General features: G+C 41.8%; 2 protein-coding genes across 4 annotated transcripts in view; both read left to right on the top strand.

Moving 5' to 3' along the window:
* Positions 1-4071: 4071 nt before the first annotated feature.
* Prpf38b (pre-mRNA processing factor 38B) lies at positions 4072-13404 on the top strand. 3 transcript variants are annotated; one of them, XM_029554664.1, is made up of 7 exons: positions 4072-4631; positions 7691-7759; positions 8022-8173; positions 8255-8315; positions 10067-10137; positions 10714-10937; positions 11410-13404. In XM_029554664.1, the coding sequence occupies exons 6-7, from the start codon at positions 10747-10749 to the stop codon at positions 12263-12265; spliced, it is 1047 nt and encodes a 348-aa protein (XP_029410524.1). In that variant the 5' UTR covers positions 4072-4631; positions 7691-7759; positions 8022-8173; positions 8255-8315; positions 10067-10137; positions 10714-10746; the 3' UTR covers positions 12266-13404. The 3 variants fall into 3 exon arrangements, with proteins under 3 accessions (XP_029410524.1, XP_008848650.1, XP_029410523.1); XM_029554663.1 differs by lacking the exon at positions 10067-10137 and adding an exon at positions 5411-5463 and having other exon boundaries at positions 4496-4631; XM_008850428.2 differs by lacking the exon at positions 10067-10137.
* Positions 13405-25193: 11789 nt separating this feature from the next.
* Fndc7 (fibronectin type III domain containing 7) overlaps positions 25194-27986 on the top strand; it is a 36534-nt gene continuing 33741 nt past the window's right edge. Inside the window, exons 1-2 of the mRNA XM_008850427.1 lie at positions 25194-25256; positions 25749-25767. Of these exons, the coding sequence (XP_008848649.1) occupies positions 25194-25256; positions 25749-25767 (82 nt within the window). The remainder of the gene's footprint in view (positions 25257-25748; positions 25768-27986) is intronic.

The raw sequence follows: 27986 nt of genomic DNA, 5'->3' as shown, positions 1-27986 counted from the left end.
GGTAGGAATTAGCTAGGCAGTTAGGGTAAAAAGATCCCAAAGAAAAGTAGCCAGTTCCTTGGCCAAAAGTCAAAATGTCCTTGGGACTGTTAGCAACAAACTCTGTTCCAAAGGCCAAAAATGTCAAAAGTATTTAGGAGCTTGTATCCAATCCTTAAAAGATTTTAGGGTTACCTCTTCAGAGGGGGAGATGTGAGAGTACCCAAAAGCCCCATAAAAATAAAGAAGAAAAAAAAAAAGAAAAAGAAATAAGTGATGGGGAGATATGGGAGCTGATGGGAGTGGGCATGGATTTGATCAAAACACCTTATATGCATGTATGAAATTCTCAATAAAGTTTTTGTAAAAGTTTTAAAAAAAAAAAAAAAACTGGGGGCCAGAGGAATGGCTCAGCAATTAAGAGCTCTGGTTGTTCTTGCAGAGGACCCGTTTTCAGTTCCTAGCACCCACATGGCAGCCAACAAGCATCCTTAACTCCAGTTCCAGGGGATCCAATACCCTCTTCTGGCCTCCTCAAGCATTGCATGACCAGTACACTTACATACTTGCAGGTAAAACTCATACATATAAAATAAAAATAAATAAAATATTTTAATCCCCAAATACTCTCGTAATGTTTTAAGTTTATGATTTTGTGTTGGGCCACATCCAAAGCTAGATCACATGAAGCCTGTGGGCTGCAGCTTGGACACACCTGGACCCACTGATGGATTCATAAACTGAATGAAAAGACTATTAGAAGGTGGTAGAAACCTTTGGAGGTGGACTGGTTGGAGGAGTTCCTGAGGACACTATCTTGCCCTTACCTTTTGCTGTCTCTTATTATCTGGCATGCCATGAGGTGAGCAACCCCTTTGGCCTCTGCCACAGGCTCCCTGTCTCAGTGTGGCAGAATAGAAAATGGAGAAAGTGACATCAATATTAACATGTAAGAGTGCTAGATGGAGCTGGAGAGATGGCTCAGCACTTAAGATCACTGGCTGTTCTTGAAGAATTAAGTTCAAATTCCAGCACACATGGCAGCTAACAACCATCTGAAACTCCAGTTCCAGGGGATCTGAAATCCTTTTCTGTTCTCCCAGGGCGTTGCACAACACAGATGCACTTACATACATGTAGGTACAACACTCATGTACATAAAATAAAAAATAATATTTTTAAGTGTATTTTTTAAAAAAGAATGCTAGAGAGGAGGTGGCTCAGTGGTTAAGGGCACTTGCTGCTCTTCTAGATGGAAGTTCAGTTCTCATTACCCACACACTGGGTAGCTTACAACCATGTGTAACTCCAGTTCCAGAAGACTGACACCCTCTTCTGGCCTCCATATACACACACGCAGGCACACACACACAAACTTAAAAAAAAGAAAAACATCTTTTTGTTGTTGTTGTTGGTGGGTTTTTTTGTCTTTTGGAAGCACCCAAGTGCTGGGACTACAGGCGTGCACCACCACACCCGGCTTGAGAAACATCTTTTTAAAAAGATTAACATATAAAGCTGGGTGTGCTAGTGCATGCCTGTAGTCCCAGCACTTGGGAGGCAAGGCAGGCGGATCTCTGTGAGTTCAAGGCCAGCCTGGTCTACATAGTGAGTTCCAGGACAGCTGGGGCTACAGGAAGACCCTGTTTCAAAAAGACCAAGAAAAAAAAAAAAAAGATTAACATACAAAAGAAATCAGTTGGCAGAAAGACAGGAAGTCTTTCTCTTCTGCAAATGGGCTTCATGCAACAAACAGCATGCTCAACAAAAAGCCTGCCATCTACAAATGTAGGAAAGGCAGGTACTATGTAAATGTCCTATAAAAAGGGTCACAGGACTCATGGTCCAGCAGTTTTGGGCCTTTTCCCTCAGCTCAGTAGTTCATTCCCATTCGTTCTTATTTCTAACCATGTGTTCATGGTCTAATTCTTTGCAACCGACCAAAGAACCTGGACAATTTAGTAGGATCCTTAGGACTCTGGTCCACACCAGTAACATCAGCTACACAGAGACCCAGAAGCACCAGAGCCAACTATCAACTTAAACCTGTGAAATCATAAGCCAAAACAAAATTTTAAAATAATAGCCTTTCCTCACATATTCTACAAATACTTGACTTTGTATCTAGAAAGTTAATCTTCCACAACTCATTCTTCCCTGGAACTCCTTGGTTCAGAGGAATCAAGGGTTACAGTGTTACAGTAGTGTATTCTCTTATCACTATTTCCTCTATAGGAGTCCAAAGTGACACTTCATTCAGTGATTTGCAAAATGCTGACTTGCAGGCCAGTGTTACATGCAGAATTCACTAAATTTACCGGGGGGGGGGGGGCACTGACGGGACATGGGACAGGACACAGACTTAGCACCATGAGCAACTAACTGGTATCAACTTCCTGCCCATTCACCAAGGTTTGTGTTCCCCCCTCCCCTTATGTATGAGTGGCTGAAATTAAGATTGTCACCTTGACATGTCCCAACTCAAAAGTTTCTAGGAAAGAATCAATGATAAAAAGGAAGACAAAGAGAAATTAAGTGGGATGAAAAATTAAAAAGGCCAATGGAATTTGGCAATGAGGATGCCATTCAGTGAGCCTGTGGCAGAGATGGCTGCCCACCTTATGGCAGCCAGGTGCAGGCACTTCTGGAATTATTCTAGCAACCTCTGAAGAATGGGCAGAAGCCAGAACTACTGATACTAGCAATATTAGCATCTTAAGGTAGATTTTAAGTCATGGATGCAATTTTGTTTATAAAGTGCTTCCTTTTTCTAGTGCTGAGATTAAAACCCTTATTTGCTAGACAAAATCTCTACCACTGAGGGACATTCCTTCCCCTAATGTATGTGTTGGGACTAAACCAGGACTTTGCACATGCTAAATAAACAATGCATTCTATTACTGAACTACACCATTAGCCTGATACTTTTTCTTCTTTCTTTTTTTTTAGGACCGGTTCCATTATATAACCCAGACTAACTCTGACCTCTTCATCCTCCTGCCTTACTCAGGTTCTTGTGCTGAGAGTACACGCCAAGTCACCAAAATTAAACCTACTTTGATTTAAAAAAAAATAAAGCAACACATACACGATTGTGGAGTAACCTGTGATTTAAATGTTATGAAATTTTCCTTATGTTTCATCTTGGCATTATCTCCTGACCCTTGCCAACTAGACTACTTACTGTCTAATAAGCCTGATTTTATCTTTTATGCTTAGGCTAATCTCTACCCACCTGTTCCATCTGTACAAACTAGAGAGCCCTGTAGCCTTAACTCTTAAACGCCATTAATCTTCTCCAAGTTATCAGTTTTTGAGGGCTGACTTAACTCTGACTCATTTTACATCTTTTCAACTCCTCCGCTCCCCGCTCTCCTTCTTCAGTGCCTAGCACAAAGCAGCGGTAGAATGAAACATCTTTCTACGTGGTGACTCAAGACTGTAACCCTAGCGCTGAGGCAGGATTGTCGTGAGCGCGATGTGTCAGTCGGGGCTACACAGTAGCTGAGGCTTTTGTGAGAATCTCAATTTTTTTAAAAAACGGAAATAGTTTACGAAGACGCTCCACGTAGAGTAACTTGTTTAAATGTTCACAACCCAGAAAAATGTTACCCAATCTTAGAGATTAATAAATTGAGGCTATTTACGACTTCTGGTTGGACACTACATCCCAGCAAGGCCTCAAAGGCTTTTTATTGGAGCTACAAGGCGAAGTGGGGTCCGCGACTATAAGCCTTTCTGAAGATCCTCAACCAAGAGAACTCTGGAGACTTCGGCTATCCTGCAAGGGTCAGCGTCCCACACTGAAAAGTACCTAACAGCCCTGAGAAACTTTTCCTGACTAGCGCCTCCAAGAAAAATCAGTCCACGGACGCGCACTCCAAAACACAGAGTGGATCCACACCTCTTTCCACCAGGGCTCAATTACCCAGGAGAAACGCAAACGCCGACCCCCTGCGGCCACTGCAGCTGCTTTAGCAGGCAAGAAGAATCAGGAAGAGGAAGCGCCAGCCCACACGGGCGTCTCTGATTGGCCACGGCCTCCGCGTGGACTGCTGGAACGTATGGCGTCACTTCCGCCGGACCGCCATCTTGTTCCCAGAGGCAGTTGGCGGAAGAGACCGCCCTCCCTTGCCACCGGCTCTTACCTTGCGTCCGGAGTTCTCGCCGCCTGCGTTTGGCCGTCCGCCCTCGGCCGGGGATCTGTGTGTCGGCGTAGCGGTTGCTGTCCCTCGCCCGGCTGGGGCTCAGTGCGGTGGGCTTCCTGCCCCTACGGCCTTCCATGGAGTAGGTCCGGGACCGTTGTCCCGAAGAGCGCGATCGAGCTTGGCCCCCCTCCCCCGCCCTCCTCCCGCCCTCCTTCCTGACGCCGCAACATGGCTAACAACTGCCCGGCGCTGACAGGCAACTCGCAGCCGCAGCACCAGGCGGCCGCAGCCGTAGCCCAGCAGCAGCAGCAGCAGTGTGGCGGTGGCGCCACCAAGCCGGCGGTGTCGGGCAAGCAGGGCAACGTGCTACCGCTGTGGGGCAACGAGAAGACCATGAACCTCAACCCCATGATCCTCACCAACATCCTGTCGTCGCCTTACTTCAAAGTGCAGCTCTACGAGCTCAAGACCTACCACGAGGTGGTGGACGAGATCTACTTTAAGGTACGCAGCCTCTAGGCCTGGGGTCGGGAATAAGTTCGGAAGAGGGGGATGAGGAAACTGCTGGAAGCGTGTCCCCCCGCCCCCACTCCCCACTCCTCCACCCTACCCCCGAGACCTGAGAATTTGCGGGGAGGGAGAAGGTTGTCGGAGAGAGAGCTGCGGCCGGTAGCTGGTCTGGGACCGGTCGGGCTGAGGCCGCCCTCCCCTTTTTCAGATTTTTTTTTTTTCTTTTTCTTTTTTTTTTTTTTAATGAGCGTGGAGAGCCCGCCACAATCTCTCTCCTCTCCCAACCTCCTGCCTATCCCAAGGGAGGTGTTAGGCAAGAGGACTAGGGGGCAGGAGAAAAGCGTTACCCAGGAGCCTTTCCAAGTTCACCATTTTAAAAAGGACTCCTTTTGACCTGGGTCGAGCCAGCGCCAACTTGGTGCTTCTCCCCCTCGCCCTCCGGCCAGGGCTAGTAATGACTTCAGTGTTGGCCTGGTGTTTTTCGTTAACTATCCAATCCAGACAGAAATGTGGTCAAGTGCGAGTGTGTCGGGTGGGGTGAAAGGTTTGAGGGTGGAGTGGTGTGCCAGTGCAAAGAGGTGTACAGAAGGCCTGGAAATTTCCCCAGCAGGAAGTCAGGATTTGGAGGACTCAGCCACCTGTGCATTGTCCATAATTAGAATTATCTGGGCCCTGGGCTTCTGCGGCAGGGTCGGTGCTGGCTTGGCTGTGCTGTGGAGCTCACCTGGCGCCTCCTCACTGCACTCTTGTCTCAGTTCTTGTTTCGTTAGCAGGATTGACTCAGTCTTGCAGCGAGGCTCGGAGCAGCCCAGGGTCGCAGGTAGAGGTATGCACTATTAATCATGCTCAATCACCATAAATGCATTTCCCTGGTTAAATGAATGGCTAATTAGATTTTTTGGTTTGTTTTTGGGCCATTGATTTTGGTCTTTGCTAACTAGGTAGGCAGGGTTTCCCCACTTTGCTGCAAATTGTATAGTTAAAAAAATATATTCCAGGCCTCCAAGGTTAATTTGTATTTTAAAGAATATTCTGAACAGTCTTTAAACAGTTCAGCTAGAGTATCTACTATACAGTCTAATTTGTCTTGACACTTAGAAGCTTGGAACAGACCATGTGAAATATTTTCTGTCATCCGAATGTACAGGTGGAGTTGTTAATAAAAGGACAATTTCTATGTGTTTGACCTACTTTTCTCCTACTTAGATTAATAAGAGATTCTGAGATGTTAGTTGCTTTCTACAGAAAGAAAATCTTGACTGATAAACCTTAACTTTGGGTATAGCGAGTACTCAAGTTTTGTATTTTTTTACAAAAAGCCTTTTGTGGGTGTAGCTGAAACTAAAGTAGGTTTTTTTTTTTGTTAAGCTAGCTTTTAAAAAGGTAAGGCCTTTTCAATGTGGCTACAGTATGGTGAATAATAAAGCTTATTTTACAGTTAACTTTGAACATTGTAAAAAATTGGTCCCTGCATTTTTACAGCAGGTCCTGTTTTAAAACATAAGTGTTTCAAGTAAGGTTCAAATGTTGTTTTGAAACAGCTTATTCTACCAGAAAGTATGTTTAACTTCAATTTTAAAACTAAAGACTCAAGGAGAACATGTACTACTCTTGCAGAGGACTCAAGTTTGATTCCCAGCCACCCATATTGAGTAGCTCACAACCACCTGTAACTTCAGCTCCAGGGGATCCAGCCCCTCTGGGCTCCGCAGGCTCCTGTACACAGGTGCACACACATAATTGAAAAGTGAAAATCTTAAACAACTAAGATTTAATATTTGATATTAAGCTGTTTGGATCACATAACCATTGAAATGTGTTCTAATTCTGTACTTAAATTTTGTATTGTGTTCCCTCTTCACTTCGGAGAGTCTTTAAGGCATTGAAACATTTTTGGGCTGGGTTTGTGGCTCAGTGATAACAATACTTAGCCACCATGGGCAGGGCCCTAGGTTCAACCCCCACAAGGGGTGGAGGTGCTCATGGCTCATACAAAATGGAGGCAGGAAAGCACTGCAGGAGCTGAGCAAAATAGTGCAGCGCTTCCATTTAAGTGTAGTTTGGGGTCTAAAGCCACTGAGAAGGATAAAGTGTTACCGTGTATGGGTAGAAATATACTTTTGAAATAAAGAGCAAGGATTTTGTTTTAAGGAACAAAAACAGATCTGATCTTTTTGACTTACAGCTCTTAAGAATTCATTTGCTTCTGTTTTTAGGCAAAACTTTTTATGGGGTATTCAGTTTAGGTGATACTGTATCTTTATATTTGCTGTATATTAATGACTTCACACTTAGTTTCTTATATAAGTTATACTCTAGGAAACAATTGGTTTGCATAGTTAGACCAAAATGAATTACAAGAATGATTTCCCTACGTATGGACTTGCGATTTTAATCTTTAGTTGAGAATGGATTTGATGTAAATTCATCAAAAACTAGAAAATAAAACTAGAAATAAAAGTTGCATACTTTTGCATTGGAAGTAACATTATTTTAGCAAATTTACCCTTCCCCCTGCCTGTGCTGAGCATCAGTAGCCTTAGAAAACTTTGTTTGCTTTATTTTATAATGTCTATTTAAATTCACTGTAAAAGTATACCATTAGGAATATTTTAAAGTTTTTTTTTCAAGTTGGTACTCTAACTTCATTAATACTTTTTTACCTTTAAGTAGAAAACTTAAACTCATTTGAAAATGGGTTTTTATTTTTAAGCAACTCAGTGAAATAAAAGTTGAAACTGTCATGTTTTTCAAATGTATGAAAGTGTAGAAATTCCAAGCTAGTTTAGTGGGCTGTCTGCTCTGTAAATGGTTTGGGTTCTGCTGAAGTCTGGTGGGTTTTGTTGGTATTCTTTAGGTATTCTGAGCAGTTTTCCCAGATGCTTTATGCCCTTAGTGTGAATGTTGTTGATAAGGTGAATACTGTTGAACCAGTGCCTGGGTACTTTTGGAAGAGCTGCTGCTCTATTACAAACTTGATTAGGCTTTAATCTAATCAGACTTTTACAAGATTCAAAGTGAATGTTTGTTGTGTTCCTCTTTTCTATTTTCAGGTCACACATGTTGAGCCATGGGAGAAAGGAAGCAGGAAAACGGCTGGCCAGACGGGGATGTGCGGAGGGGTAAGTAGAAGTACGTGCATTTTTTTCAGTTTTTCTGTCTGCTAACTCACTTTGTAGGAAAACAAAATGACAATTCATTGGCAGGTCTTAGAATTTTTTGAAAATGCAAATTCAAGTCTCCAGTGAATCAGGTTGGGGAAAGTATCAGTGTTTATACTTTATTTGTAGTTCTAGGTCATGGTTATTAGTACATAAAAGGATCAGTCAGTGGGTATTAAGTATCTGTTAATTATATCTTTATTAACTGTGTTTCCCTTTAAAGGTTCGAGGTGTTGGAACAGGAGGAATTGTTTCCACAGCTTTTTGCCTGTTATATAAACTCTTTACCCTGAAGTTAACTCGAAAGCAAGTGATGGGTCTCATAACACATACAGACTCTCCATATATTAGAGCCCTTGGATTTATGTATATAAGGTATGTGTGCATTTATCTACATTTTCAAATACTCTTTCATTTTATTTCACGTAAGTTTAATGATTTTTTTCATACTTTTAGGTATACACAACCCCCTACAGATCTGTGGGACTGGTTTGAATCCTTCCTTGATGATGAAGAGGTATGTCAGCAAGGGTAATAATTAGTTTTCTTCTAATTACTCTCAGTATTTTTGATATCTTATTTATTGGGGGCTTAATGTTTCAGAATTTTCTGTAAATTAATTTCAGTCATACTTTTGGAATACATATCTTTACTAAGATGTGATGGCTTTTCTGTATCTCGGGATAAAAGTATTGGGTTAAAATTTTTAAGTTATTTAAATGTGCTATAATTACTTGAGTTTTTCTCTTCCAAATTACACTCTGCACTGTATTAATCCCAACATCTACAATTAATAGTGACTGTTGAAGGTGGGCATGTTCAAGATGGAGGTAATACGAGATGTGAAAACAGAGTAATGTAACTTTTTTAAATTCTCTGGAACATCATCACTGTAGGGGGTCTTCATTATAACCTTTTCCAAACATCATGTTCGTATTTGTATAGAAGGGCAGAATTAAAGAACTGAGTGTGACAAGTGATGCTCCTGGTTTTCCTTTTTTGTTTTGAGGTGAAGATTCACTGTTACCAGGCCAGCCTCAAACTAGTCTTCCTGCCTCAGCCTCCTGAGTAGCTAGAATTAGATAGACAGGCATTTGCCACCATGCCTAGCTAAGTCTAGCTTTCTGATTCAATACACTACACTTTTTTTTTTTTTTTTTTAAGACCAGGCTTAAAGCTCAGTGGTAGAACACTTGCTTGGCTCTGGCCTCGATCCCTGGCACTGCCAAAAACAACAAGAAGTTTCTTTTCCTTAAATTGGTAGTTTAGATTCTAAAGAATTCTAATCTGTTATCCAAGCCAGAGAGATAGATGCTCAGAAAGGGTAAATTTAGAGTCATCTGTATTGATTGAAGTCCAGGGTAACAAAGTATCCTCAGTTATATGCTGTATTACTCACACTGTTACCACTAATTTATATTTTAGTTTATAAAGTAGACTTTACTGCTGCCTCGGTAGTCCTGTTTTAAGACATTTGTTTGAAAAGCATGCTTCTAGTGAAAATCTTGTTTTTTGTTATTACACACCTAAAAAAACAACAACAACTCATGGGGCTGGAGAGATGCAGAGGACCTGGGTTTGGTTCCCAGCACCCACATGGATGCTCACAACTGTCCAACTGGTACAGTTCCAGGGGACCCAACTCCCTCATCTGGCCTCCACAGGCATTATATGCACAGTTGCACTTACATACAAGCAACACACTCATATATATAAAATAAATATAAAATCTCTGTAATGTAGACATAGAGGGGTTTGGGGGTTTTCTTTTTTATTTTGTTTTAAGACAAGACCTCATGTAGCTTAGGTTGGCCTCATCTATAGCTGAGTATGACCTCAGACTACTGATCCTCCTGCCTCCACACACAGCAGGGTTTTTTCTTCTGCCCTATTTTTGCCTGTTTGCCAAGCTCTTTAATAATTCAGAAGATCTCACAGTGTTCTAGCTGAGAATCACAATTGTTAAACTTTTCTCTTACTTACATGAGTTTTTTTTAAAGCACTTTGTGTCTTAAATTGTTACTTTTTATAATTACTAGATTTGTTTTGAATGCTTCTAATGAATCTGTTTTTTATTGTGTTTACAAACCTGAGGTCCTCTATTTAAGCTAACTTATGTTTTCTTCTTTAGATATCTGCAGCGATTATATTTGGAAATACTGTATATCTGAACACTTAAATGTGTGTGAGTGCAAGCAGTTTTACCTTTAGCTCTTGTTTTCCTGTTTAGATAACAAATCTCACTTTCCTTGTGTGCTTGCACTATAGGTTTGGGACTGACAATAGCTGACTAACATGTCCTGAGCTGTGAGAGGGCATAGCAAGAAGGCCTTCATGCGGTAATGACCCTTTTCAGAGACAATGGTCATCATGGATTATGCGTTTCCAATTATTTGTTCATTTATTTGTTTTGTACATAACTTTAAATTAGAAACCTCACTGCTTCATGGCAGTTGGTTTGCTATTGCTTCCAGTTTTAGAAAGGCTTCATTTTGTATGACAGCTGTTAAAAGATAACCTTTAGACAGGAGTTATCTGAAGTAGTTGGTGTGTAGCTAGGACTCAGTGCTAGGTATGATTTGTGCAAATGTGTACTCAAGTGTAGGTATGTGGAATGTAAATTTAAATCAGTTGTTCCACCTAGTTTACTAATATAAGGGGCTTTTTCATATTTTTGTTAGCTGAGTGAAATCGGTTCCTTTATACCCAAGAGGCTGCAGGGTTTGTTCTCGCCTGCATGTACACTCCAAGCCCAGATAGTCCTCTCATTCATTGACAGATTAGGATACAAAAATTGAAATTTTTGTTAGTTTTTTTAATTCTTGAGATTTCAAAGATGGTAATTTTTTTAGTGCTCCTGTATATATTGAAACACTTTTTTTTTTAACCATTAGGGTGTCTTTTATGTTTCCTAGGACCTAGATGTGAAGGCCGGTGGAGGCTGTGTAATGACCATTGGAGAAATGCTTCGTTCTTTTCTCACAAAACTTGAGTGGTTTTCTACCTTGTTTCCAAGAATTCCAGTTCCAGTTCAGAAGAATATTGATCAGCAAATTAAAACTCGACCTAGGAAAATCAAGAAAGATGGAAAGGAAGGTGTTGAGGAAATAGACAGACATGTTGAGCGCAGGCGGTCAAGGTAATGTAACAGATATGTTAGCCTAAGAGCTGATGATTCTTGCAAGTCAATGACAAGTTTTGTAAGAGATTCTTTATAGTGTTTTTTTTTTTTTTTTCCCCATCACTGAAAAAATTAGGGCTTTTTTCTTTTAGGGTATTTTCAACAAAGTTTGTGTCTATAAATGAGAATTATTTGTGCCCCTTCTTCTTGTGTTTGACACCAAATTGATACCCTAGAAGGCCTTGCATATATTAAGCAAGCACTCTGCCACTGGGCTCCACCCCAGTCCAATTTTAATTACACTTGATGTTTATGTAAGCTGAGACTTAAGTAGTGCTGACCATTTTTACAGTGTATTTGGTTGATCAGTTTTTTTATTTTGACACCCAGTGACCTGGGAGTGTGTGGTCAAGTGGTCTGCTGGCTCAGCTCTCTGCACCCGAGCCCTTAACAATGTTTATTCAGAGTTCTTCCTTTCCCCTTTTCTTAGATCTCCAAGGAGATCACTGAGTCCACCACGGAGGTCCCCAAGAAGATCAAGGAGTAGAAGTCATCATCGAGAGGGCCATGGATCTTCTAGTTTTGACAGAGAATTAGAACGAGAGAAAGAACGCCAGCGACTAGAGCGTGAAGCCAAAGAAAGAGAGAAAGAAAGGCGACGATCCCGGAGCATTGATAGGGGCTTAGATCGCAGGCACAGCCGGAGTAGGGAGAGACACAGAAGTCGCAGTCGAAGTCGTGATAGGAAAGGGGACAGAAGAGACAGGGATCGGGAAAGAGAGAAAGAAAATGAGAGAGGACGAAGACGGGATCGAGATTATGATAAGGAGAGAGGCAATGACCGAGAAAAGGAGAGAGAGCGATCAAGAGAGCGATCCAAGGAGCAGAGGAGGGGTGAGGGAGAGGAGAAGAAACACAAAGAAGACAAAGAGGACAGGAGGCACCGAGACGAGAAGAAGGAGCCCAAGAAGGAGAAGAAGCACAGCAGGAGCAGGAGCAGGGAGAGGAAGCACCGCAGCAGGAGCAGGAGCAGGAACGCAGGGAAGCGGAGCAGGAGCAGGAGCAGAGACAAGTCCAGCAAGCACAGAAACGAAAGCAAAGAGAAGGTCAATAAGAGAAGTAGAAGCGGCAGCCAAGGAAGAACAGATGGCCCGGAGAAGTCTAGAAAACGAGAGCATAGCCCCAGCAAAGAAAAACCTAGAAAGCGTAGCAGGAGCAAGGAACGTTCCCACAAACGAGATCATGGTGATAGTAAGGACCAGTCAGACAAACAAGACCATCAGAGGAGCCAAAGCGCAGAGCCAGAGAGCCAAGAGAAGCATAAAAACAAAGACGAGACTGTGTGAAGATTTTGTAAAATTGGATCACATTGAATCCTATACATGTTGATTAAATCTGCTTTTTTTTTCCCCCCAAGTTGAAGTTGTGCAGTAGTTACGCACTCTTTGAGCTCCCTGTAGGCTGCATTTTATTTCTTTTGTGTAGGGAAGTGCCTTTGTATCCCATTTATTGCATTGATGTTTTTATCCGGTTGTTGAGTTGATACATGATGCACAGATTGTTCTTGCATTTTTATTGTTTGTTTTTAAGATGTACAGTCTGTACATATGTCCTGAAATGTTTTAATTCCTTGGCATGGTTGCCACGTTGGTTAAATTTGTATAAGGCAATAAACTGCCACTGATTCTATTTTTGTTTTGTAGGTGTGGGATTATGGTTGTGTACTGAAGTTAGCATGACTGTGCTTTTCGTAATAGAATGCTAAAGACTTTGGAAATGGATCTTGAATGTTTACTATAGGAGAATTAAGTGCTTTCAATGTACATGAAGGCAGCAGTTGTAGGATTAACATTCTTGTCCTGTATATTACCTTGGAAGGCTCTTGTTAATATGTTATACTTAATATCACCACAGTTAACTTTAGAGAGAATTTTATAAGAGGTTTAAATTAGGCTGTGATTTGATCAAAAGTCCTTTTAGCATTCTACCTCAAAGGGACACTGTTAGTATGCCTAAAATTTATTAGTTTTCCTTTTCGTTTTGAAACAATACATTGACATAATCTTTTTTTTCCCCTTGAATACCTTCTCAGACGTTGAAAGTACTATATTAAAGAAAATTAATGTGTAAAGCCAAGCCTTGCAGCAGCCCTATACTAATATGCAGTTGGGAGAGGGTGGGGCACGGGAATAGAGAAGCATATTCAAGCCTCAAGCTTCCAAAGCATTTTTATAAATGGAGAATACTTAAGTTATGAAACAGCTTGATATAGTATCCTTTTTTTAAAATTCAAAACTTTTTTTATTGATAATGAAGATTGCTGTTTGAGTTTTTAAACTTAATCTAGGACAGAAGTATTAAAGGTAATGCTGTGCTGCGTTATTTAAGACTATCAGCAAATTATTTGATAGATTGTTCTTAATGACTTGTATTCTGATTACAGAGAACCATCATGAGTGTGGAATAAATACTGGATTAAATCCTTTTTCCTGGGTGTTGACTTTCCCCCCATTTGTAACATTTCTTAAATTATTTTTACTGTGGAAACTGAATGTCAGCAGAGTCACACTTTGTATAGAGGATATCTTAGTGCTTGAGCAAAAGTGAATTTTAAATTTGAAGGTAGTATTCAACAAGATGGTTCAGTGGGTAAAAGTGTGCCATCTGACGACCCAAGTTCAGTCCCTGGGACCCATGTGATGGAAGGAGAGAGCTGTTTCTCAAGGACACCATCTCTGTTGCTTCCCTAAGCACTCACACAAATTGAAAAACTGTAGACTAGAGTTGGATTTGTGGTAATGATTCTTACTAGAAAGCTTAATGGCAGTTTCCTTTTGTCAGTGGATGTTAAGTGTTTCAGGGGCTGGTCTTTTGATTTGTTCCACACCACAGGTGTTTATTGACAACAGCATTATACTTAGCCTGTGTAGTAATATCCTTGTTCTAGCAGCCAACGGCTTGAAAATTGTTAAGATCTACCCACTTATTTTTAGAACGAAAAATAGAAGCCCACAGTGGTGGGTTTTAACCAGTACTAGGTCAGAAAGTGAGTGTTCATGAGTGTGAGGGTATTCCTCTATCAGAGTTTGTCTTTTGGGGTGTGGGGGGGTGTCTTTTTGAGACGGTCTCTATGTAGTCTGTAGCCCCAGCTGGTCTGGAACTCACTATGTAGACCAAGCTGGCCTTGAATTCACAGCTCCGCCTGCCTCTGCCTCCTGAGTGCTGGGACTAAAGGCGTGTGCCACCATGACCAGCCAGAGTTTGTCTTAACGCACTGGTTCTTTTGGCCAGCAAAGTGTTCAATGAGGCAGGAAGCTGCCACATGTGGGCAACATTTGTACCAATTTCTTTTAAGAAAAAATTAAGTGAAGGAAATAATTAAAATGCTATGCTTTTGGTTTGGTTTTGGGGGTTTTTTTGGTCGTTTTTGAGAGGGTCTCCCCAGTAGCCCCAGCTGGCCAGGAACTCAGAGATCCGCTTGCCTCTGCCACCATGCCTGACCAATGCTATGCTTTTTTAAAAAGGGTCTAGTCATGTTTTAAACTGAGCAATAAGTTTGTGTTATGATTAGAAATGAGAAGTAGGCCAGCAAGATGCCTCAGTGAGTAAAATAATTTGCCCCACCAAGCCTAACCTGAGTTTGATTGCTGGAACCCACATGGGAAGAGAGAACAGACTCCAAGTTGGTCTCATAACGCACTGTTGCCCACACAAAATGAAAGTTGAAAAATACATAAGAAACCTTCGGGTAATGAAGACAAGATTTCAATTATGTTGAAAAACTAACTTTTGCAGTGCTGGGGATCTAACCCTGGTCTACAAAAGGAACATTTTGGCAGGTGTGAGCATGTGAATAATACCAATAAGTGTCAAAATCAGAATTTAATATAAAACATCCATCTTAATGCTGTTCAAGCATACTTACGGTTTAGGTTCTCAGTTGCCCCTAAAGTGTTTTTGTTCCCCCCCATCCCCTGTTGGTACAGGGATCAAACCCAGGGCTTTGACAAGCATTCTACCACTGTGACATCCCCAGCTCCAATGATTAGACCTCTGACATTTCTCTAAAAATCCAATAGGGCTTTTCAAATACCTCTGAGGTGACATTTTTCATTTAGGATCACTATCTTAACATTTGTTACTATAAGGAACTTGACAGCATGATATAATCAAGGACAATGAATCATCTCTAACTTCCCATCCATTCCACTTGAATGTGGTAGTCAAAATCCTACTGTTAACTGTACTGTAGCCCACAGGTAAACCCTAGTGAGTTATTTAGGGGCATGCACTGCCCACAGACAAGGTAGGCTTGTTCAAGTTAAACAGCTGGCACTCAACATATAATACAGCATGCGTGCTATGAGGTCTCATAAGGATTAAAAACAAAACGTCCAAGGAAATCCTCGCATTAATGTTAGCTTACTTTGGTGGTGTTTTTTTTTTTGAGATGGTCTCCCTGTAGACCAGCCTGGCCTCAATCTAAATCTGCCTGCCTCTGCCTCCTGACTGCTGGGACTAAAGGTGTGTGCCACCAATCCCAATTCACATTAGCTTGCTTTTTTTTTTTAATTGTTTTCATTATGTGTATGAGTGCTTTGCATGTATGAAAATGCACCATGTGTGGAATGCCCGAAGAGGCCAGAAGAGGGTGTCGGATCCCCTGGAACCGTTGTTAGCTACCATGTGGGTGCTGAGAATCCAACCTGGGTCCTTTGGAAGAACAGCAAATGTTAATGGCTGAGCCATCTCTCTAGCCACACTTTAGCTTTCTTGATCTTCACGTGTCTGAAGCCCGCATTCTTCAAATTGGTTTTCTTTAGGATTCGTTTTAGTTTTTATTATGCATGCAGGTGCATTATTATGAGTGCAGGTGCCCTTAGAGAACAGAGATTGGATCCCCCTACAGCTGGAGTTAGAAGCAGTTGTGAGCCACCTGATATAGGGCCTCTGAATGAGTAGCCAGTGAGTGCTCTTGCCTGCTGAACCATCTCTCCAGCCCCTTTGGTTCTTTTCTGGCCATTCTGAAACTTACTTGAGTTGATTTCATCAGCTCAGATCCCTAACATCCTAAAGTGAAAACAGATGTTACTTGCAGAGCAAATGAAGAGACCTCATCCTCTCTGCTTTGGGTCCTCAGAAATGTTATCACTAGTGCCCCAGCGTTAGCAATAGTGCAGCCAGTTCTGGTACTATTCTGAACTCCCCCCGCCCCCCCAATAAAGTATTCTTTCTCTGACCCCCGCTTCTGGGAAATGAGCTTTGCCAAGCCCTGTGGGGAAACCATTAGTTTGTGGATGTGCCAGTTTATGTATTGGCTCTAAATCTACTCATCATGGATGGCCCTGCCTTGTGATCTGGATGTAGGCACTCTACACTTTTCTTCTTCAGTGGAGAATTGCAGAGGGATGCTGCAGAAGAAAGGACCTTCTGGTTCCTGTTTAACTCTGCATTGTGTAGGAAGGAGCCAGTGGGACACCCAGTGGCACTCCACATCTCACTGAAGGAAGTGAGATGAGTTGCCACAATTCCAAAGGAACCCTCAGCCAGCCTCCCAGTAACTTGGGCTCCAGCAGACAATACTGAGTTTCAGAACCACTGCAGTGAAGGGTGGTCTCGCTAGTTTGACACTCCAGTTCTCCAGCGCCAGGCTTCAGCATCTCGGCAGAGGGCCACAGCTGTATCCTCTCCAACAAAGTTTGAGTCTCAGTCTTGTAATTCCTTCCTTGGGATCTCTACCTCAACCCTATAGGTAGCATTGCTCCCTATATTTTTTAGATCTGTTTATCCTTAGTAACTAATACCCTGTTAGTAGTTAATTACTCGTTGCATCAAACTTTCCCTGGTGAAGCTGATGTGTTTTCTAGTTGATGTTTGTTTTCTATGCCCTGACTGGTCCCTGAATTAGACACAGTGTATTATGTTAGTCACACCCATGCTGACTCATCATATTGGCTGATGACCTCTAATGTCGTCTAGTATAAAGGGCTCAGCCCAGTAAGTTTGCTAGTGTTACCTAAGTGAATCAGACTGGCTCCCTCCAGTTTTGACTAAGAAGTAAATAAGGGGTTAGAGGGTAGATCAGAGGTGAAGTGCTGGCCTAGCCTGTACAAGGTCCTGGGATGAACCCCAGCATTGGAAAAAAAAAAAAAAAAAAAAAAGAGTAGGCCAATCCTTAGAACACTGGACCAGACTTGCACACATGTAAAGATGGGAAAGACATACCACTATACCTAAGTCACTGCCCTGAAGTTGCCTTGCTGGCTCTTTAGATTGGTTGTTTGGGTTTTGTTTGTTTTGTTTTGCTTTTCAGAGTCTAGGCAATGAACATCCTTGTCCTTTCTCCATTTCCTCAAGATGGCTTGACTTTCTCTTTCTTGGAACCAAGAGTCAACTCTGGTTTCTTTTACTATTTTTTTTTTAATTTTTTAAATATTTTTATTTATTTCTTTCAAAATTTTATTATTTTTATTTTATGTGTGTGCATGTATTGCTCGCATGTAGGTAAGTGTACCCATGTCATGCAATGCCCGCAGAGGTCAGAGGAGGCTGTCAGATCCCCTGGGACTGGAGTTACAGACAGTTGTTAGCTGCCATGTGGGTGCTGGGATTCGAACCCGGGTCTTCTGCAGGAACAACCAGTGTTCTTAACCACTGAGCCATCTCTCCAGCCCCTAATTATTTTTATTTTATGTGTACGTGTGTATTGCCTGCATGTAGGTAAGTGCACCCATGTCCTGCAATGCCAGCAGAGGTCAGAAGAGGCTGTCGGATCCCCTGGGACTGTAGTTACAGACAGTTGTTAGCTGCCATGTGAGTGCTGGGATTCGAGCCCAGGTCTTCTGTAAGAACAACCAGTGTTCTTAACTACTGAGCCATCTCTCCAGCCTCAGTATTTTTATTTTATGTATATGAATATATCGTCTTCATGCACATAAGTGCACTCATGTCATGCAATGCCACAGAGGTCAGAAGAGGGTGTCAGGTCTCCTGGAACTGGAGTTAGGGACAGTTGTTAGCCACCATGTGGATGCTGGGAATCAAACCTGGGTCCTCTGCAAAAGCAGCCATTGCCCTTAACAACTGAGCCATCTCTCCAGCCTTGATTTCTTTTACTATTAGCAGCAGAGAATCCTACTTAGAACGGCTCTTCCAAGCATGTCCCTACTTTGAAATTTTATTTATCCTGAGCATCAGTAAGAAAATGGCATATACTTGATTTGACCTAACAAATCAAAAGGTTTTAGATACAATTCCTTTTTCTTGGTAGAAACAGTCTGCCAGCAGACAGAACAGGGCTGGTGGAGGACAAGAAAGTGAGCTGGGGTCAGACATAGTAATGTATGCCTTTAATCCCAGTACTCTGGAGTCTCAGAAGCAGGCTAGTCTCTGTAATTCCAGGCTGACTGGGGCTACAGAGAGACTTTCTCAAAACTAGAACAACAACAACAAAATCTTGAAGTTTCCTACGTTTTTCTGGGCAATCAATCCCATTTCATGTTCTATCTCCCTAATGTGTGTGTGTGTGTGTGTGTGTGTGTGTGTGTGTGTGTGTGTATGTCTTGGGGAACAAACCTAGGTCCTCATATATTCTAAACACATTCTCTGCCACTGAGCTATATCCTTAGCCACCAAAAAAGCTCATGGAGTCTCACTGTGTAGGCCAGGCCTGCCTGGGACTTGCAATGTAGATCAGGCTGACCTCAAACTCAAAGAGGTCTGCCTGCCTCTGCCTCCTGAGTGCTAGGCTTAAAGACGAGTGTCTCCTAGATTCTTTTAAAAATATTTTTATGTATTATTTTTATGTATATGAGTGTATTAAGCCTGCATGTATGTAAGTGCACTGGTGTCGTGCAGTACCCACAGAGGTCAAAAGAGAGTGTCAGATCCCCTGGAACTGGAATTAGGATGGTCGTTAGCCCCCATGGGAGTGCTAGGAGTCAAACCCAGGTCCCCTGCAAGAGCAGCCAGTGTTCTTAACCACTGAGCCATTCCTCTAGCCCCCTAAACAATTCTCATATCCCCTACAATCAACAATGGCCAATTCAAACGTTTACTTCACTTCTATATTCATTTTCATTTCACATAGACTGCCAGGTGTCCCCAGTTTACTGCCTTCCTTCAAACTACAAGCTTAGCCCCACCTGCCATAATGTTCTGCCTCTCTACAGGTTCTAGGGCAAAACACTATGAACTCAATCCTCTGAAAGCATTAATCAAATTAAATCTTTCCTCCTTTTAAGCTGAATATCTAGGATATTTTGTTACAGTCATAGACAACTGACTAATACATGGTGCCATGCCGCTTCCTCCCTATTCTTACCATAATTCTTTGGGGTTTTGGAGACAGGTCTAGTCCAGGCTGGCCTCAAACTCACAATCCTCCTACTTCTGCTTCTCAAGGATGGAGATCCAGGTTTGCACCATGACATCTGGCTGTCTTTTTTTTCCTTCAGTTTTTTGGTTTTTTTTGAGATTGGATCTTGCTATGTAACCTTGGCTGGACCAGAACTCACTAATGTTGCCTAGCCTTGAGCTTGGTGACATTCACTGCCTCCTGAGTGCTGGGATTTCAGTCATGCACTACCACAGCCAGCATAATTCTTTCATGTATTTATTTGCTTGTTGGCTTTTGTGGTGTAAGCACCTGCCACTGACTTACCCCACCAGCCTCACTGCTATAACTTGTAGTGATTTCAATAGCTATTGAACAATCTTTCCTATACTCAGACCTCTCAATATTTGGACCCCTGAACGCCAGTATTTTGTTTCCTCCACCTCATCTCAGTTGCCCTATAATTCCATGATAGAACCATCCATTGTTGACAACTGAAATTCCTGCACAGTTCCCATTTTGAACATCCTATCCCCTAACCACCAATTTCTTTTTAATATTTTTTCAAATATGTATTGTATGTTGAGGGTGTTCCTCCAGCACTCCTGTACCTTCCTTTCCCCACCTCCTCCTCCCTTTAGCACTTTCTTCCCCTAGACAGTTTTACTTTCTCTTTCCACATCCAATATGCATACATGTTTGTATTTATCTGTATAAAATCCAAGAACCACAAATGAGAGGAATATGATATTTGTCTTTTGAGACTGTCTTAATATGATTAGCTCTAGTTGCATCTATTTTCCTACAAAATACACAACTTTGCTTTTTTATGACTAAAAGAGATTCCATCGTGAATGCATACCATGTTTTATCTATCCACTTCTTTGTTCTTGGGCACCTAGATTGGTTTCACAACTTAGCTGTTGTGAAAAGTGCTGCAATAAACATTGATGCACACGTCTCTCTGACACGTTGACTGGGAAGCATTTGGCTAACTACCGACTTCTATGTTTCCTATTTACATCCTCTATTATCCCAACCGACAATTCTTTGACCCACTGGGTCTTCCAGCCTATTTGCCCCTGCCAACTTTTCCCTCTCCTGACCTCAGCCTATGTTGCAATGAATTAGTTCAGGCCTCACTTCCTTGTTTATCTTGCTTAGTTTCCACTGTCCAATATCATAAATCACTTCCTTGTAAACATCCTCAAATCTTTACTGAGGTCTCTTTCTAGCATACTTGTCTGGTGATAACCGGATGTAAATTAAATACAGCTCTCAGCCTTCTGTGAGCCTGAACGCAAATGACTGAACATAAGAAAAGGCAATCATGCTGACTGGTGTCTCTACATTCATGAGTATAAATGTCACTAGTAACCCTGGGAGAGCACAGGAAAAGTACATTTAGAGAGAATACAAGGAAAGTGTAGGGTTCCACCTTTCAGGGCATAGTATATAACCTAAGGCAGTGAATCTTATGTGGTGCTGTACCCCACACAGGTAAAGCAAAGTGCTTTGACCCAAGGGTAGATGCAGGAGTGGCCTTGCTTACCATTGCTCCCAATGACACACTCCACAGGGTTTGAGCGTCCCACCTCTGGAATTCTGGACAGACATACACCTAGGTACCTCTCCTGCAACACTCTCACCCCAGAGTCAGTGGGTACCATGGCATACCATCCAGAACTCTCCAGAGTTATGCTGGATTCAGGCAAGGGGAGCTGGTAATCCTTCATCCTCCAGTCACTGAATATAGTTGTGGAGAGTGTGACTTTGAGCAAGAAAACTCCCATCAACCAACAGCAAGTCAGAGGAAGACAACTGCCAGACTGTCTGCTACCAATGCTCCCTGTGAGTGAGTGCTCATTCTGTCTTAACCCAAATCCTCATCCTCCTCAGGGCCTTTGCCCTTCCTCTTCTCTCTAGCTGGTATACTCTTTTTCCTACATTTCAAAGGGCTCCCTCTCTCCCTTCCCTTGTGCAGCATCTGGCTTCCAGAGTTCTTCCTGGATACTATATATACACACTGTGTCCTTTAATATTCTCTCTCTACTCTGGTCTGTTTTTCTTTATAACGTTTAGCAACACCTGGCATATTTTATTACTGTAGCTGTTTATTTTGGTCTTCTACTAAAGTTTATACTCCATGAGTGCAGGGCTTCAATTTGTGTATGTTTATAACCTAGTATCCAGAACAGTTCTTGGTATGTAATGGATATTCCATATATATTTACTGAGTACACAAACTAAAATGCCTGGATTCACAGTAGCGAGCACAAAGGTAGAGGGCCTAAGTGGCAGGAGCTTAGCATTCTAAAGTCAGACTGATTTTTGTTTTGTTTTGTTCTGAGTCAGGGTCTCATGCGTCTCAGGTTAGCCTTAAATTCAGTATGTAGGCAAGGCTGACCCTGAACTTCTGATCCTCCTGCCTCTACCTCCCAAGTACTAGGATTACAGGCACATGCCACCATGCCTGGCTAAACTGTTATTGATTGGCTATGTGGTGAGAGGGACCAAGTGTCTCAGTGTACATGTAGAGGTCAGAGGACAACTTGTGGAAATCAGTTCTCTCCTTCTACCATGTGGATCCTAGAGATCAAACTCAGGTTGTCAGGCTTGACAGCAAGTACTTTTACCACTGAACCATCTCAGCAGCCTTAAACTGATTTTTTAAGCTTTATTTTGGCATATATAGGTATTAGGTATAACTGACTGTAATGGTTAATATTGATTGCCAACTTGACAGAATCTGGAATCACCTAAGGGACAAGCCTCCAGGCATACCTGTGAGAGATTAGCTAGACTGAGTTGCTGAGATTCCAAAGCAACTGTGGGCAGCACCATTGCATGGGCTGAGGTCCTGGTCTAAATAAAAAAGAGAAATTGAGATAAGCACTAGCAATCACAGATCTCTGCTTTCTGACTGGATGCAATGTGACCAGCCTCATGCTCCTGCCACAAGAATTTCCCCACCATGATGAGTTAAAATAAACTCTCCCTTAAGTTGTCATAGCAACAGAAAGAATAACATACTATCCAACAAATTGTACATGTTTAAAACAAACAATATGCTTTTGAAATATATGTATACATGACTGCATCAGCACAACTTAGATAATGAACAAATCTTCCATCCCTAAGAGGTTCCTCTTGTGTTTTTAAAAAATATTGTAATTATTATTTTTTGTATTGCCTGCATGTATGTATGTGTACCTGTGTGTATGTGTAGTGCAATGCTCCCAGAAGTCAGAAGAGAGCATTGGGTCCCCTGGAACTGGAGTTACAGATGGTTGTTAGACGCCATGTGGGTGCCAGGAATTGAACCAGGTCCTTTGCAACAGCAGTTAGTGCTCTTAATTGCTGAGCCTTCTCTCCAGTCCCTCTTGTGCTTTTGTAATACTTTCTTCCTATGCTTCCTGTCTCTAGGCAACTGTTCTAGTTTGTTTCTCCATTGCTGTGATGAAATACTCTGACCAATACCAACTTGGGCTGGAAAGGGTTTATTTGGCTTACATATCCTGGGTTGCAATTCATCAGGGAGCCCAAGGTAGGATCTCAGGGCAGGAACCTGGAGGCAGGAGCTGGAGCACAGGCCATGGAGGAATGCTGCTTACTGGCTTGCTCCCCTGGCCCCTGCTCAGCCTGCTTTCTTATACAACAAAGAACCTGCCCAGGGGTGGCACCACCCACAGTGGGCTGGACCCTCCCACATCACTCAAAAATCACGAAAATATCCCATAGACATAGCCACAGTCCAGTCCAATGGAGGCAATTCCCCAATTGAGGCGCCCTCAACCCAGATGTGTCAAGTTAACAACTAAAGCCACTCAGCACAGTAACCATTGATTTGCTTTCTGTTTTTAGAGTAGTTTGCATTTTTTTAGAAATTTACATAAGTGGATGAAACCATCTAGCTTCTTCTCTTTTCTCTTCTCCCCCAGCCTTGTCTCTTTGGCTTCTTTTGTTCAGTATAATCATTTGAAATTTATCCATGTTGTTATTTATGTAGTGCTCTATCCCTGCCCCTCCCCCACCCTGTTTCTTTATTTTTGAGACAGGTTCTCTTGTAGCCCAGGCTGACTTCTAATTTACCATGTTACAGAGGATGACTTTGAACTCCTGATTCTCCTCTCTGTACCTCTTCTTCTTCTTCTTCTTCTTTTTTTTTTTTTTTTTTTTGTCTTTTTGAGACAGGGTCTCCCTGTAGCCCCAGCTGTCCTGGAACTCACTATGTAGACCAGGCCAGCCTCGAACTCACAAAAATCCTCCTGCCTCTGCCTCCCAAGTGCCCATTTTTATTTTTTAAAAATATTTTATTATTTTTTTTATTTTGTATGTATGAATGTATACCTGCATGTGTGTAAGTGCACCCATGTGGTGCAATGCCCACAGAGGTCAGAAGAAGGCATCAGATCCCCTGGAACTGGAGTTATGGACAGTTGTTAGCTTCCATGTGGGTGCTGGGAATGGAGTCTGGGTCCTCTGCAAGAGCAGTCAGTGCTCTTAACCTCTGAGCCATCTCTCTAGTCAATCTCTTAAATTTTATTGAAAATTATTTATTTTCATTATTTTTGTGCATGTGTGTGCACCTTTGTGTGTGTGTGTATGTGTGTGTGTGTGTGTGTGTGTGTGTGTGTGTGTGTGTGTCAGAGGCAGGTCAGGTCTCAGGCTTGTACAGTAAGTGTCTTTATCCACTGAACAATCTTGTCATCAGGCCCATCTGCACTTCTTGGGTTACAGATGTACACCATAACACTTAGCTTTGTTTTCTCCTTTTCTTTCAACTAAGGTCTTCCTGTAGCCCCAGCTGGCCTGAAACTCACTATGTAGACCAGACTGGCCTCCATCTCACAAAGATTGGCCTGCCTCTGCCTCCTGAGATCTGGAATTAAAGGCATGTACAGTGCACTACCCAGGTGCACTTACGTACATGTAAGCAATACACATAAAACAAAAATAAATAAATAAATAAATAAATAATAAATAAATAAATAAATAAAAACTTAAACTTTTTTTTGGTCTTTTTTTGAGATAGGGTCTCCCTGTAGCACAAGGTGCACTTACATACATACACTCATCCACAAAAATTTTTTTTTTAATTTTAATTAAAAAAATGTAAGTGCACCTTGTGCATGCAATGCCCATGGAGGGAGGCCAGAAAAGGACATCAGATCTCCTGGAAATAGAGTTAATGACAGTTGTTAGCCTGCTATGTGGGTGCTGGGAAACAAATCCAGTTCTGCAAAAGCAGCCAGTGCTCTTAATCATTGAGCCATCTCTCCAGCCCCTTTATTATTAATTTTGGAAGGGAGACAGTGTCTCATGTAACCAAGGCTAGCCTGGAGCTCACCATGTAACTGAAGATGGTGTGGTATTTATTCTTCTCTAGCAAGTGGGGCAGAGCAATCACAGACTGAACCCTCCGAAATCATGCGCCAAAACAGATCTTCCTTCTCTCAAGTTATTTCTGTCACATATTTTTTACTACAGTGGCAAAAAGATCACTAGTACACAGAAAAGCCTTGAATAAAGGTGAAAAATAAAAAATAAAACTGATCAGGATCCCCGAGTTTAAAACCATCATTCTACCATATCAATAATTTTTTGTAAAGCTTTGTAAGCTTTCTATTTAGAAGAAAATATTTTACAAAAAAAAAGGAGAGTATTGTACATATTTCCTTGGAACTAAGATCACAATAACTCTTTTGGCCTGCTTGGCATGGCTTCCTCCAACTCTTTTTTTTCAAGACCTGTCCCTGCCAGTATCCAAGTGCCCCTAGTTACAGGTAAGCGCCACACAGAAGGAGAGGCGAGTTCCAGCATCTGTTCCCAGCATTACTGCCCCACACCCCGAAACCTTCAGTGCTGCTTTGGGTGACCAAAAAGGACCCATACATATCATCGTATTTGGTGCCATGTGAGGGCTCTGTCTTAACAGGATGGCTGGAAGAGCACAGAAGTGTTTGTCTTTGATTGGATTCAGTCTCATCTGTCTTAAAATGGTGAGTCCCTTTTCTCAACTACCCACATCTATTTGGAGGGGGGAAAAAGAGTGTTGTGTTATCTTTCTGTCTTTTTGAAGGGCCTGGGGGTTAGGGAGATAGAATTAGAAACACTTTAGGATCATACTAAGATTGTTGATGTTTGTTTGTGTGTTTGAAACGTAACGTGGCAGACTAAAGAAAGGAAACAAGATCAGCATTATATTTGAAGAACAAAGATTTCTGAAAAATCTATCAACAACTTCTGACTTGGTACAATAGGCAGATTCAAGGGGAAAAGCAAAACAGTAGTGTGATCTGCTGCCAGCCTCTGAATCCTTTTTGGGACTAGAGTGCTGAGAGGTGAGTCAAACAAAAGAGCACTCAATGAATGGAAAAGCTGCTCACACTCTGCACAGAAATGCTGAGCTTACTGTGTCGCTCTGACTGATGCCTTTCGTTTTTGCGAGCGGTATTTGTCCTTATTCTAACTTTCTCAATTTTCCTTTTCAGGTCATTTCATCAAAAACAGGTAAAATTTTCTGACATGCAAATTTTCCCTTATATTTGATTTTAATTTCCACTGTTGATTCATGAGCTACCCTCAACTATAAAGTCTATCCCTGGGAAAAAATTTAACATTTTCTGAGCATACAAGCTGGGTTCTAACCACACTGTATGAGATGAGGGGACCCTGACTGGTAAGACAAATCAATGGATCAGATTTTAAAAACAAGTTAAGTTCTTAGGAGGTATTCTTAGTGATTACTCTTAATGAATACAGTCTTGTAGCAGAGCATTTTCTCATCTACAGCTAGCCATGAGCAGAATATCACCATGATCACCATTGCAGCCAAACAAAAATCTTGCAGTGATCTTACTTATAATACTTCTCGTTTGGGGGAAAGCAGAGGGGGAAAGTTAGAAATGTTGTAGTTCATTAAAGTTTTAAGATTCCCTACTTTAACCCAAAACAAAACAAGAAACAAAAACAAAAGAAAACAATTGTGCTGTGCATGGTAGTACACACCTGGAATCTCAGCATTTGGGAGATGGAAGTGTGAAAGATCAGATGTTTAGAGTTTTCCTCAGTCACATAGCAATTTTGAGGCCAGCCTGGGCTACAAGAACCCCTGTCTCAATAAAAACAAAACAAACAAAAAGAGAACCTTGTGTATCTATTGGGAAGATTGTTGTTGTTGTTTTGTTTGTTTGTTTTGAGATCTGGAACTCACTGTGTAGACCAGGCTGGCTTAGAATTGACAGAGCCTCTGCCTCCTGAGTGTGGGGACTACAGGCATGTGCCACCATACCCAGCTTACATCTTACTGCATACCTCAGATCTGCACAATTAATGATTCAGAGCTGAAAAGAGCTTTTCTTTTTAAAAAATTTAGTCACCATTTTGTGTTGAATAAATGACTGGAGGCCAAAGTTATTCTTCTAGAAGCTTCTTCTGGCTCATACAGCCAGAAATCTAAGTCCCCGGGATAGTAATTTATGTTTAATTGGTCTTAGATTATCATAGGAACCACACAAAACCAACTATATGAGTAACAAACTCTCACAGAGATTCAACATAAACTTGAACAATTTTTACTTTGCCAACATCACAGAAAAAGAAATGAGGCAATTTAAAGTTGAATGTATGACTGCATTGTACTGTTTCATAAAATCGGTGCATATACAGTTGGGTTTTAATTAGTGTTGATATTAGTATTTCCCGCTTTACTCTTATTAATTTGTGTTATTCTTAGGAGGCCTTCATGGTTGGCTAGGACACTGTAGGAAAGACTAATTAACCATTTTCCCAGTGGGTTTTTTTCTTTCTTTCTTTTTCAGTCCCCACATTATCCACTCTACTCAAAAGTAGGGAGGATCAGATTTTAAAACCAGTGATGCTGTTAACTGATTCAGTATAGCTTTTCAACAGATGGACTGTATCTGATTTGTTCTGTATAGAAGGCTTCATCTTGAGTGTATGAGTTTTGATTTTCTTTGGGCTTTGGCACCAGCTGTTTATCTGTGTCTGGGTTCAGGGGACTCCGGGCTGATTTAGATCTCTGAGTTGCAAGAGTGCACAAATGCTGAGACTCAAAGGATCTCATTTCTGATGGGTCATTGTGGCTGGATGCATGTCTAAGGAATAAGTCAAGTTTTCTCTTTCATCAAGTTGGTAAGTGTGCTAAGCAGAGAAGGAAGAGTAAAAAATGACTGTGACTATATGGGGCCTGACATTTATCACTCGAGCTTCTTAGTGCTCTCTCTCTCTCTCTCTCTCTCTCTCTCTCTCTCTCTCACCTTTGTATGAGAGCCCCTCATAATTTCCATCTTCCTCAGTTTTTAATAATGATAAGAATAGCCAGGCGTGCTAGTGCACACCATTAATCCTAGCACTTGGGAGACAGAGGCAGGTGGATCTCTGTGAGTTCGAGGCCAGCCTGCTCTATGTAGCGAGTTCCAGGAAGACCCTGTCTCAAAAAGACCAAAATAATAATAATAATTATTATTAAATGATAACAATTAAAAATGATCATCATTTAGTTGGGGGGAGTATAGCTCAGTGGCAAAAAGCTTACCCAGCATGGGTGAGACCCTGGGTCCGATGCACAGCACTGGGGGTACAAGGGAACAAAACTTAGCCCTATACAGCTAGCATCTTCAAGTCCCTTAGTATAGGAAATAGATGTTGCCTGTGTCTTCAAGAGTGTAATAAAATGGTAAGTAATAATAGACCTGCTAGTTCCTCAA

The sequence above is a fragment of the Nannospalax galili genome, unplaced genomic scaffold (assembly GCF_000622305.1).
Source record: "Nannospalax galili isolate Female #2095 unplaced genomic scaffold, S.galili_v1.0 scaffold5, whole genome shotgun sequence".
Taxonomy (NCBI): Eukaryota; Metazoa; Chordata; class Mammalia; order Rodentia; family Spalacidae; genus Nannospalax; species Nannospalax galili.
Note: the sequence above shows the minus strand (reverse complement) of the source record. Positions and strands in the feature narration are given on the sequence as shown.

Bases quoted from the DNA above. Each gene is read 5' to 3' on its own strand.
- Prpf38b (XM_008850428.2), top strand. From the start codon at position 4,356: ATGGCTAACAACTGCCCGGCGCTGACAGGCAACTCGCAGCCGCAGCAC. The intron at 7,760-8,021 runs GTAAGTAGAAGT...TTCCCTTTAAAG, and splicing joins AGACGGGGATGTGCGGAGGG to GTTCGAGGTGTTGGAACAGG. The intron at 8,174-8,254 runs GTATGTGTGCAT...TCATACTTTTAG, and splicing joins CTTGGATTTATGTATATAAG to GTATACACAACCCCCTACAG.